A 12,929-nucleotide genomic window follows, 5' to 3' on the forward strand; every position below is an offset into this window, starting at 1 on the left:
CTTAGGTCAACTTATTGCAGTGTCTACACCGCACTAGGTTGACGGGAGAAACTCTCCCGTCGACTTACCTTATGCTTCTTGTTCCAGTGGAGTACTGGAGTCAATGGGAGAGCAATCGGTGGTCGATTTAGCGGGTCTTCGCTAAATCGATCCCCTGGTAAGTTGAGACAAGCCCTTAGAAATATTAAGTGGAAGCTCCAGATGGATAATGCAAAAGAAAAGAATTCCAAATCTATTTACGTGCCGAGGCTTTCAGAGTTGCTATATAACAGTTACATGTGTCTAACAGTGGTGAACCATTTTCCAAATTTAATGTTAATCAGGTTTTTTTTGCACTCTGTAACCTACTGAGACACTATAAGACAGTTGCCCAGATTTTCGCAGAATGTATTAATTCAAACACAATTTAGCAGTGTTGCTGATTGAGATGTACCAAAAGGGATTGCAATGGCAGAAAAAGTCTGCATAGACACAAACACAGCTGTGTTACTTCTGACTGGTTAACAGTTCTTCCAGCTGCTTACAAAAACTCGCTTGTACTGTGAAGAGGGCCTGAGTGTAAAACATCAATTCCAAAAAAGAACTCTGCCATTATATTGCTATAGGAGAACTGATCAATGGTCTATCTAGTACTATGATCAGTCCCTAATAGCAATCCATCCTTCTAAGGGAGGGGTAAATGTCCTCAGGGCACCTAAGTGTGTGTAGTGGGGTGGTCACTCTGCTCCGGCCCTGAAAGGGTTAAAAGCCAGCCCTTGGAGGTCCGGGGGGGGCAGTTAGGGAACAGAGAGCAGTTGGATGGGGTGGAGGTTCGGGGGGGGGTGTCAGAGGACAAGGGGGGGTGGATGGGTCAGGGGTTCTGAGGGGGGCAGTCGGGGAAGTGAGAGGGGGCGGATGGGGGCGGGGGCCAGGCTGTTTGAGGAGGCACAGCTTTCCCTATCCAGCCCTTCATACGGTTTCGCATCCCGATGTGGCCCTTGGGCCAAAAAAAGTTTGCCCACCCCTGTGCTACAGTGTGCAATATGATAACATCTATGGTGATTATTTACAGACCTCAAATAACAATCAGTATATGCCCTGAAGCACAAAGGTGGATAGCACTTGTAATTTTATCCTAATTAGTGCAGCTGTGGATGCCACTTATCCATAGAATCCTAGAGTTTTAGTAATCAGCTTGTCACTATGGCATCATGCAGCAGCAAGTGTCACACATTAATTACATGGTGTTGCAAATAGTTATGTTTGAAAACCAGGGGAAAAGGGAAGAGGTTGCTCATGCTCTCAATGCATATTGAATGACATGATATGTGCAAAAGCATTATATAGCAGTTAAGGAGGAAGATGCTGTTTCCAATGCAGATCAGGGTCTGAGAACCAGAAGGGACACAAGGGTTTAAAAAACAAAACAAAACAAACCACAGCCTTAAAAGGGCTGCAATTTCAGAGATGCCATTTTACCTCTTTGGCAGCATTATCCCTGGCAGCATTGGAATCTCGTATTCCAGGCAAATCCACCAGCACTGCCCCAGTCTTCAAGACATCAGCACCGGGAACACGGATTTTGACACATTTAACAACGGGCCAAAATTCTCCACCTTTCATGTCGCGTAAGTTATCAGTCCGAGAGTCAATGAATTTCTCTATTTTGGTGCGGAAATCTGCTGCCTAAGCAATGGAGAGAAAAGAAGAGTAAGGTTCACTACAGGCAATAGGCTGAGCTACTCCATTTATCATCTATATCAATGTGAAATAGCCTGAACGGGTGAAGATGTAGGAAGGTCACACGTCAAATCATGCTGTGTTTACCTTCTCTGCAGAGATGTGCTTTACTGTCCCAAGATGCTGAGTCACCTCCTTCATCTCCATCAGCTTTGGAAGTTCTGCTATCGTCCCATATACAGCTTTCACACGGCTATAGGCAGCGCCAGCTTCAGTCTTGCGATCTGGGCATCGTTTCTTTAAGTTACCAGATTTGTCTTTCATATCTTCTAGGAGAGCTTTCAGCTCATGATCCCACTCCTGCAGTGGGAAATACAGAAACAATTGAGACAATATTCCCAAAGAGTAAGTTTGTAATTTGTTATATGTAGAATAACTATTAAAGTTAAAATGAATCAAGACTAGATGCTCTGTTTGCCCTAAGGTATTTTTACCACATACAGAGAGAAGTGCGTTCTATTACTGTTGTTCTGCTGAGACCAAGAAACATTTTTTAACTGATTACACCAGCTAGTCAGTAAAACAGGAAATATTTTCAAACACTTTTAAAAGCTTTTTTTGGTTTTTTCCTCTTGAAGACTGAAAAGTTTTCCACTCAGCTCTGATTCTCCCCCTCTGATATTTATACAGCTCCCTTTTACCATAGCACCTAAGCACTAAAATTAAACATACAATATCAACAGCATTGCCAACAACTGGTACAAAGAATGGCTACTGAAAAGATAGTTCCAACATATAGCATGAGCCACATTCTTATTTTTAAAACTACAAGGTGACGGGGGATTGATTTAAATCATGATTTAAAATCACCAAGTAGAAATCCTCCATTTAAGTCATTGATTTTAATCTACTTTTCCACTTGTACTTCAATTATTTTCTGAAGAAAGGTGCATTCTCACTGGTCGATATAATCATGAGGAAGATGTAGTAGGAAGAGAGCCTGAGATATAAGCCCTTGTGTCAGAGGCTTGGTATGAGGCCTGAGCTAAAGTAGTGGGCAAGCTTTGCTGATATAAAGCAAAGTTAGCAAAAGTGAGGCTGTAAGCAAACATCAGGCTCTGCCTGCTTGCGAGTTCACAGAATCTGGCAAGAACAGGGCTGATATTGCAGAAACACACATTCCTAAGAAGTGCTAGGCACAGAGTACTCAGGCAAACACATCCCGATATCAAGTGGTACCAGAACATCTTCGATATCAAGGATGGTACAAAAACATTCCCCAAGGATAACAGGAACACACTGACCCCTCCTAAAAGAGACGGTCAGGATGACAGTGTGATGAATAGAGATGTTTTAAATCGAACCAACATGTACAAGGAGATGGGTGATAACTAGCCACATCAGGGAGCAGTAACTATGTCAGGGGGGCAGCACGAAACTTGTTTGTATCAGGGTCTAGAGAGATCTCTCAGAGAGCGTGTCTTGGTCCAGCTGAGGGGGGAAATGGAAAGTCCCGCCATCCACTGAGCTGCGTCCATTGTCACTGGCATACATGTTTTAGTTTCCTCGTAGAGTCTACCAGGTGCTATCACTGTGGTTTGTCGACAATAATCCTGGCCTGGTGCCTTCAGACCTTAACGGATCTTGTGGTCATTGCGTGGTTCGCTAAAGGTCTGCTGTGCCGGCTGTCTTCACAGAGCTGGGGCAGCACACAGGGAGAACACACATACGCAGCCGAACATCTAACCGTAGAAGATACCCTTGTCAGTACCAGCCGAACCGTACTCTTCCTCTTCTGTAGGCTCAGAAAGAAGCTCTGGTTGTTCTCTTAGAGGAGACGGGTGATCTGACTCCTTATTAGATTACACAGACCATGGGTGTTGTGTGTATGGGGCCCATGGACCCAACAGGGCCAGACAAAAGGGGGGAGGGGGGCCCCAAGGCGGGGGGGGGACCCCCGGGGCCGGGGGGGGGGGGGGGGGAAGGGGATGTCCTGGTTTGAGTTAGGGAGGTTGGTTCCAGGAAGCTCTTGATCTCCTGTTTGGATTGTTCTCCATCAATGAGGCAATGACAAATCTACTGGAGGAACTGACTCCCCCCATAACAAGGTCAGGTCTGACAATCAATGGGGCAGTTGATCCTATCGAAGGAAAGCTGTAGCTGTTAGACCAAACTGGGGAGGAAGGGGGGAGGAGAGACAGACTTCTCTTCCCATAGCCCATGTCTCCGGGTGGGGTCAAGAGCTCGCTAGTCCTGGCAACAGAGGAGATTGCAGATCCAGGAAAACAAAGATGTCCCCTGGAGTGGAGTCCTGCTCTACCTGCAGTGTGCGCGATTCGGTCTACCCACACCAAGGGAGCTGACATAGGAAGGCTCTGAGTTGGTGGATCCATATGGGGTTGCAGCATTACTGCCGGTGACTGAGGTTCCCGATGGGTGCTTTGTCAGTACTGGTGGTTCTCTGACTTTCAACCTCAATGGTGGTGTTAATGCTGCTGTGTCTCTGTGTTGCTCCTATGCTGTTCGTGGAGTGAAAAGTTAGTCTGACTTATTGGGAGTGGTGAGCATTGTATGCTTAACATTTGTATTCTGTTGTGGTAACTGTTAATAAATAGAGGTTAAGGATATTACTGTGTAAGGCTCTTACTGGTAAAAAGCCCCACAAAACCCACAGAAGATTACACCTTGAGCCCTAGGAATTGGGTATGGGTGGCCTTGAGCCTTAGGAACTGGGTTAGGGTGGGGGTGCCTAAATTAACCCAGGAGCCCACTGAAGGGTAACAGTGGGGTGCCCCTAGAGTGTGCGGGTAACACTTGTACCTCCTAGTTTGAACAAAACACCCTCATCCATTATTCTGTCATCCCATCCTTATCTTTAGGAGGGGCCTGTGTGTTTGTCCATTCTCTCCAATCAGGAACAAGTTTACCTGGTTAGTGGATACCCTGATGTTACTATTCTGACACGGCCTACTTTGTTTCACCACCTTTGGTTCATACTGCTAGGCGTGCCTAGGGCTCCAGGAAGGCCTGCAGATGGTACCTGCCAATGGCAGCGCTGCCAGTGCAGAGTCTAGTATCGGCAGAACCTTGTTCCTATGCACCTTTATAGCGTGGCCCTGGGACTCAAGACATGCTAAGTCTTTGGGACCTGGGGATGAAGACTTGCCTGACTTGGATGGAGTTGGGGAGGGTGGGGGGAAGGGGAGGATCGCCCTCTTCAGAGTGGTCTGCTTTTGTGCTTATGAGAGTGTCCCCTGCTCTCCTGAGCAAACCCTGATGGAGGGTCCCTAGGTGTGATCTTCCTCACACTTGCATTAGGCCTCATGCTAGGAGGCGCGCTACTTGAGGACTCTGGCCAATGTACAGGAAGGTTCCCCTAGCCTGGGTCTGACTGGGTCCTTATAGCCTTCCCCATGAAGTCAGAATTCCCACACCTGACAGGTGCGGCTGGGGTAGAAACAACAGATACTGCACTTGGTGAAGAGATGAGCTTCCCTGAGGCAGTGCAGGCAATGCTGATGGTCATCACTGACAAGAAAAGAGCAGGGACAGGAGATGCAGCTTTTAAAGCCCAGTATTCTGGATATAATCTAATTTCCATACCAGGAAGCTGGGAAGGTTCCCCATGGAGGGGACGCTATCCAGCCACTAGCTAGCATTAACAGTTCTGTTAGTATAACTACACTGAAGATAAAACTGATGAAGCAACTGGAGAGGCAATTGGTCCACCCTACCACTTATGATCTTAGTGCAGAGCATGAGGACAGCAGGAGCACAGATGCAGACCAATGGACATTACTTGCAAGAATTCTCCTGTCTCAGGCACATGGAGCACACGTGTACCCATGGCAGATAACACATAGGGACCAGCACTTGAAGAAGAAATGAAGTTTACTTACCTGTAACCAAAGTTCTTCAAAATGGGCTCTGCATATTCACACTCATGGGATGCACCTATTGGGTGTGCTCAGACTGGAATTTTTACTAGCTGTGCCTCCTGGAGTGCTCACAAGCTCCCCCTAGTCTCTCCCCTCACCATTCAAACGTTCTAAGGGTGAGGCCACTCAAAGAAGAAACTTAGGCCGTAATTGTGTGCGCAAAACTTGAGACATTTTTCAAAGGGCCTGATTCTCACAGGGAAGCAATTTCTGAAGATCAGGCTCCTTCAAATGGGCACCCAACAATTAAGGCACCCAAAACCATTTTTTAAATTAAATGCAAGTCTAAGCTTAAATTAGGAAGAGGCTAATGGCACTTCCCTGGGGAAAACATCCTGCTCACCAAGGACAAGTGGAATTTTCAAACCCTGGCACAGTAAATTGTAAAAGTACCATCCAGCTAAAAAGGTCAAGTTACCATCATCACAGACCCCACAAACCTTAACATCTCTTTGGAACAATGCCAGAGAGATTTTTATCTCATTATATTTAGTTATGTTACTTCTCTCTGGGTTTAGAAACCTATTAACTTCTAACCAGAAATAAGACACACATTTATAACAGTGAGAACCACCACTGGAACAAATTTACCAAGGGTCGTGGTGAATTTTCCATCTCTGACAATTTTTAAGTCAAAGCTGGATGTTTTTCTTAAAGATACGCTCTAGGAATTTTTGTGGAAGTTTTATGGCCTGTGTCATACGGGAGGTCAGACTAGATGATAATAGTCATCCCTTCTGGCCATGGAATCTATGAAACCCCTACAAATTATAATACAACCCCAAAGATCTAGAGGGGTACCCAATATTTTCAGATGAATAGCGTTCAGATGATAGTAAAACTGTTCAAATGGCATTGAAAAGATTATGGGTCAAGTGGCTAACCCTCACGGGCAATGAAGAATATGCCCATTAGTTTTGAAGATTGGCTTTACAGGATCTGTGCTAACTGGAACGTTCACTCAGGAGTGTAGTGAAACCCATAAAGGATGGAGACTGGGAGCAAGACAATCCAACTTAGGTTAATGGGTTTCAGGATTCAAAGTTAGAGGACACATCCATGAGGAGACAGGGAGTGAGAGAAGACAGACAGGTCATAGATTTCAGATTTTGCCCATGAAATGTTGTGTGCCAACACAAAATGCATCTGCATTCCACAGGAATGAAATTACTTTTCTTTAACCCCTTTACCCTAACACCATAGGCTCCCAATGTTGTCATACAACCATTCTGCTGGCAGAATTTAGCCATTGGATATTTAGATTTATCTTTGCTACCTACTTCTTTAGAAAGAAACTCCACATCTGCTTCATATAGACTCTTCCCACCAGTCTTGGATATCTCCACCACCACAGCAGTGCAGGCTCTCATGGCAGATGTAGGGAGCACCGCTTCCTCATCCAGCAAGGCATTTAACAAGCTGCTTTTCCCTGCCCCGGTGTTCCCCACCACTGCAATGTAGGTCTTTGGCATTTTTGTATCTTTCTGCAAGTTTTCAATCTGTTCTCTTTATTTAAAAAAAAAAAAAAAAAAGCGCAGAATTATGAAGCAGTCACCTGGCAATATTTAACTTATTAAGCTTTCAATTTGCATAAGCAGCTATTCTGACTGATGCAAGTTTTGAAGCCATAAATTACGTACAAGATGAACTCTATAGCTGCATATAAGATGAACTACCTACCACGCTCCCAAAGTTACTCCACCAGAAATCAAATCAGAACTAGAGGGTCATATCCTACTTCTTGTATTTTTGAACCTACCGCCACCCTCAAACATTTCACTTACAATGTACAGCAATACAACCACCTACTTTAATCATGAGGGTAACTAACTATTGGAACAATTTAGCCAGGCTCATGGTGGATTCTCCATCACTGGTAACATTTAAATCAAGACTGGATGTTTTTTTAAGAGGTCTGCTCTAGGAATTATTTTGGGGTAGTTTATGGCCTGTGTTATACAGGAGGTCAGATTAGATGATCACCATGGTCCCTTCTGGCCTTGGAACCTAGGTATCATCTGTTCTTACCCTGATAGGATTGCTGCACCTTCTAATACTGTTATTTACTTGCTGCAATGTTTGACAAATCCACATGACTTCCAGGCTTGGTCATTGCTTAACAACCTAGGCACATGAGCAAATCTGATCTCTCTCAAACACTGTGGTTTTTTTCCCATCTGTAAGTCTCTCTTCAGCAATCAACAAGTTTTAAGGTTATTCTACAGAATAATTGTCTGCCTCCAAGATTTACACCTATGTAAATAAGCAGCCAGGACGGTGGAACAAGCCAGGACATCCAGAACAAAATCAATAAAGCCAGGAACACCTTCAGGAGCTTAAATACAGTCTGGAAATCATCAAAATACAACACCAAAGCCAAACTCAAGATCTATCAGAGCTGCGTACTTTCAACACTATTTTATAGTGCAGAATGCTGGGGAATGAGAAAGTATGACAAGTCCAAACTGTCTTCATTCCATACAACCTGCCTCCGAAAAATCCTCCGGATCTTTTGGCCCAGAACAATCTCAAACCAAGTTCTATTGACACAGTGCAGCCAAGAGGATGTGAGCACCATCATTGCCAGGTGGTGTTGGAGATGGATTGGCCATGTGCTTCGGATGGAAACTGATTTCATCACCAGAGTAGCAATAAGATGGACACCTGAAGGCAAGCGAAAACAAGGCCACCCAAAAACAACATGGCGAAGAGCTGTGGAAGCCAAGCTGAAAAACCTGGGGCACAGCCGGGGAACCATTGAGAGACTTGCCAGAAACAGACAGGAGCAGAGGAGCTTCATCACTGCCCTAAACGTCTGAGGCATAATAGGAACAGGATGATGATGATAGAAGAAGAAGAACAAGAACACGAAGACGAAGAAATAAGCAATTAATAAATATCAGAGAAGTGACTCAATCTTCCGCAAAGGATTCAACTTCGGTTTTCTTTAAGAATTGAAGAGCTATGTTAAAACTGTATCATGAATTGTTATATAAACAAAAAAAGCAATATATCTTAGCAAGGGATAAGCATAGAGATCCCTCAACATGACAGCACATAAATACTAGCAATAAGTTCCATTGGGGTGCTCTATCCAAATGCAATAAAAAATAATTCTCCTCTATATTGTATATAACTGTAACATATATATGTTCTGTATGGTCAGTGGTGCAATGATGTGCCAGTATTTTAAGTACTTTAGTGCTCCAGAGACCACAGGAATACTGAAAATTGCAACTATCTAAAGGGTGCTTATGTCTGCTCCAGACTAACAGAAAAGTATCACAGTTGTGCATCTAATAAATTTCAAATCACAGAACTATGCTTACTTCGGAAGTATGATGGGATGTACTAGCTCTCTGGGGTTCAGCAAAGACAACAGCATCCTAATCCAGATGAGCCTTTGGAAAGAAAACCCATTACCCCTGCATCTATTGCAGGGATTTATCCAGGACTAGCAGGAGTTCACAAAGTGGGTTTGCTTTAGCAAGTGACCTTTGCCACCCTGTCAATTAACCCAACAGGAATCAAAACACCTGCTGCTAGTCTTCCTTAGGAGCTCAATGAGACAAGCCAGTGAGCTTCAGTCAGAACCATTAGCCTATAGAGTTAGGAAGAGTGATTTTTCTACAGTGTTAACTGTTTATTAGCAGTATTTATCCTGCATTAGCTCCCAGAGGCCCTGATCAGGATGAGTGTTCCATTCTGCTATAGATTGCACAAATTCATGACATGGTTCTTGTTCCAAAGAGCTTGCAATTTAAGTTTCCATTTTAAAAAAAAACAGGTGCTGTTGGTCTAGGACTGTAATTAAAGAGACTGGCCTAGAAGTGTAGGTAGGAGAAGTCTATGTTATACCCTTAGGCCCTTCACAGAACAAGAATGCCAAATAAAACACCCCAGAAAATTTGAAAGACTTTGTTAGCCAGTGTGTGGTGTGACTTAGTGTGAGGAAGAGGAGGCAGAAGTATTACAGGAAGGAAAACAGGGACACAATATTGTACTACTGTATTCCAGCCATACTCGTTATGCACATTGACTAGAAGTTTCCAGTGATATAAAGCGTCTGTTTCTAATTTTTTGATATCACAAGATAAACAGACCTTAAACCTGTCTCTGGTGCAGGACTGAATTACCAGTCTTGGTATTTTTTCAACTTTTTAGGGGAGCTGTGTGTGAAACGCACATACATCTCGATGGCAGGCTGAGGATTTTTTTTTTTTTTAAGGGACAACTGCTTGAAGCTGCTCAGAGGTTTGGAATACTGCACAGTTCTGTGAAGCTGGATTAATTGGTAGGAGTGCATAAAAGGCAAAAGGTATATTAATTTAAAACATGGATATCAACACGTGGAGCATGCACAGACTTGTACTCCTTAAGAAAACACATTCAGGTATCAGTGTTTCCTGTTAATTTAATTTTTTCTATGTGGGTGTCCCTGGGTGGTCTGCCTCTTAAATGCAGTAGCACCTAGAGGTTAGTCCACCCCGCCACATAGGATGGCTCTTTAAGGGGCCAATAGATTATTATACCTGAGACCTAAGGGGGATAGAACAAGAGGGGAAGTGGCCACAGGAATGGAGAAGGAATCTTGTCACTGTTCCTGTAAGGGCCCAGGGCCAGGAGCCTTGCAGAGAGGGTGGGGCAAGTCTCCCTTCTCACCCAACCGATAAAGAATAAGCTGGGAGAAGTGCCTGTATAAACACCGCCTCCTCCCTCAGATACTACAGGGCATAAAGAGGCTCCTGAACAGCCCTGAGTTAGCAGAGGAAGGTTGCCTGGTGAACCCTCCCAGACTGAGCAGAGAAGGACTGAGTGGGGAAAAGCTGCCTGAGACTCTACGATAGGCCTAAAGTCTAACTCCAGCTCCAAGAAGGAGAGCTAGGAGGCTCCTGTATTAAGAAATGACACATGGGGGATTGTCTGAAGTCCAACCAATGTCTGGGAAAAGGGCTGGGGCCTTCTGAACAGTGGAGGAAACCGACCAGGACTTTTACATGGATCCAGGGAGGGCATGAACTGGAGAGACTAAACAGGTGAGTTACTGCTGTAGAACAAGTTAATAAACCCAACCTGGTAAAGGGGAATATGCTGCAACTGTGAATAAAGTAGACCGCGCAAAGAAGGGTTGAATTAACCTGGTCTGGGTAATTGTTTTTGAATTGTAATTGAAAAGACTCAAGGGGCACTAAGTGTAATACATCCACAGGGCCACAAGAGGGCACGCTGGAGAGGCATGACAACAGGTTCCTGGATATTTGAGTAGTTTCCTGTTCTGACCACATTAATTTATGTTTTCATACTGACAACTCATACTGGCTGGATACCTTTTCCTCAACAGTTCATTAAGAAATTCACCACTGGGCTGACACCAAACATGAAGAGATTCTATCCAAAAGAAATTTTCTTACAACATTTATGATCATTTGAGAGCAGGAAATAAAAAACGAGGACTGTTCAGCAAATTTGCCACGTATAGTAGCCTAAAACATTCCTGTGAAGTGGTTACTCACACTATTTTACAAATGGGTAAACTGAGGCACAGAGGTTAAAGGGACATGCCTAAAGTCATGCAGAGAGTCAGGAATCCTGCCTATCGGTATGCTTTGACCACCACAACCCTGCCCCCCCCCCCAACGGTCTCATTAGTTTGACAGCTACAGACTCAAAAATAAAGCTTTACCTCCATTCCTTCATGTGCAGTACATCAATGCCCTCCACAGCACACAGAGTCTGGGAAATTTCATCAAGCACAGTTTGACACTGACTCAACTGAAACTCAATGTCTCCCTCTGATAAAGCCCAGGCTTTCTGAAGTTCACTCTCCATTAGGTTTGTATTACTGGAACTTGCTTTGGGAGCAGAATTTTCAGCATCAGAGAGATTGCCCAAATGTTTGGTTTCAGACAAGAGGCCAAAAGCACTTGAACTCTCTGTAGACATGGATGGGAATTCTTCCATATCTTCACCTAAATCCTCGGAACGACGGGAAGCTTCTTCATCTGAAGAGCAAACACGTTCCGAAGCTAGTTGGCTAAACTTACATGGAGAGAGGACCGTGTCTTGAATCTGAAGATTTGCTATAGACATTGGTTGAAACGAATGGTCTGGCAGAGAGCTTACAGAAGTCTCTGAGGCACCACATTTGTGCAAAGTTGAGATTACTGGAACAAGAGTTGTAGGATACTCCTTGAAGTCCAGGCTGCAATGACCAGAAGTGTCAGAAAGTGTTTGTACTTGCAGAGAACACTGCAGATTTTCTTCTTTGAAAGCAGGAAAGACAGCAGGTTCACAAGCTAAACTGTTCAATGTTGACCTAGACAAATCCATAGCCTCTAGTTTTGGCACACTGCTCATACTACTAAAATCATTAGTAGCCTGTAAGTCACTGGGGCCTTTCGATCCCACTGCAATACAAGGCTCCGAAGCAACTCTTCCATCCATGTAATCATATAGGTTAGTTTGTCCTTTCTGGTTTTGCTGGTCTCCATGCTGGTTATCTTCAGCAAAGTCCTCCTCTTTGGCAGTTCTTTCATGGCGGCTATTAATCACCTCAGCAGAATCACTTGCCTCAGGAGGAGGAAGCTTAAAGGAAGAGAGTTCCAACTGACTGTTGAAATAAGAGCTCTGAAGGTATCTCCTTACATTACTATCTACAGCCTTCTGAGAAGCACTGCTCACTTTGACTGCAGGAGGAGGGATGGATGCATATGAATTTTTCAGCTTCTTCAGTGATAGAGTGTGCTTGGCTTCAGACTTGGATGGCGTCAGGGTAACAGGTTCAGTAAGGCTGGTCTGAGAAGTGCTGCATGATCCTGAAGCATCAGGAGTACCAATTTCCTTTTGATTTGGTGCTGGTTCCTCATCAGCAGACTCTGAAGAAATTGCAACGACAGGGGGACACATTTTGGATAGAGGGGAAATGCTGCTTCTGTTACCACTGTCGTCATGCTCCTCATGAGAAAGCTTTCTTTTTAACTGCATCTGGGAATTAACGCCTAATCTTACATGGGATGTAATTTGTTCTTGTATAGGTGAGTTAGTGTTCCAATCCACTGTGGCTGCAGGTGTTAAATCTGGGGGTGAGGAAAAAAAAAATCCACACACCAAACATTTAACTTGGTATTCACAGAAATCTAGACTATTCCAATCCCCACTTTGGCTCCTTATATTCCTATCAAATTCAAGCTTCTGCTACTTGCTTCTCAGCTACAACCTTGTCTCCTTTTGCTTTCCCTCCCAGGTTCCCTGAATTTCACCAATTATGCCAGCCTAGATATCCCCTTCATCTCACTCAAATCCTGCTCCTTTCTGCCTTCTTCCAAGCCATCC

The 12,929-nt window shown here is 44.2% G+C and overlaps 1 protein-coding gene across 4 annotated transcripts in view; it reads right to left on the bottom strand.

Moving 5' to 3' along the window:
• LOC112113248 overlaps positions 1–12,929 on the bottom strand; it is a 68,096-nt gene that overhangs the window by 46,945 nt on the left and 8,222 nt on the right. For 3 of the 4 annotated variants that reach the window (XM_029913852.1, XM_029913850.1, XM_029913855.1), the window contains exons 2-5: positions 11,281–12,673; positions 6,878–7,103; positions 1,807–2,019; positions 1,459–1,665 (exon numbers count right to left, since the gene is read on the bottom strand). In XM_029913852.1, the coding sequence (XP_029769712.1) occupies positions 1,459–1,665; positions 1,807–2,019; positions 6,878–7,103; positions 11,281–12,673 (2,039 nt within the window). Of the gene's footprint in view, positions 1–1,458; positions 1,666–1,806; positions 2,020–6,877; positions 7,104–11,280; positions 12,674–12,929 lie in introns of those variants that run through there. The other variant, XM_026647218.1, reaches the window with a different exon arrangement.

This window comes from Terrapene carolina, unplaced genomic scaffold, assembly GCF_002925995.2.
Source record: "Terrapene carolina triunguis isolate 2854851 unplaced genomic scaffold, T_m_triunguis-2.0 Scaffold58, whole genome shotgun sequence".
NCBI lineage: Eukaryota > Metazoa > Chordata > Testudines > Emydidae > Terrapene > Terrapene triunguis.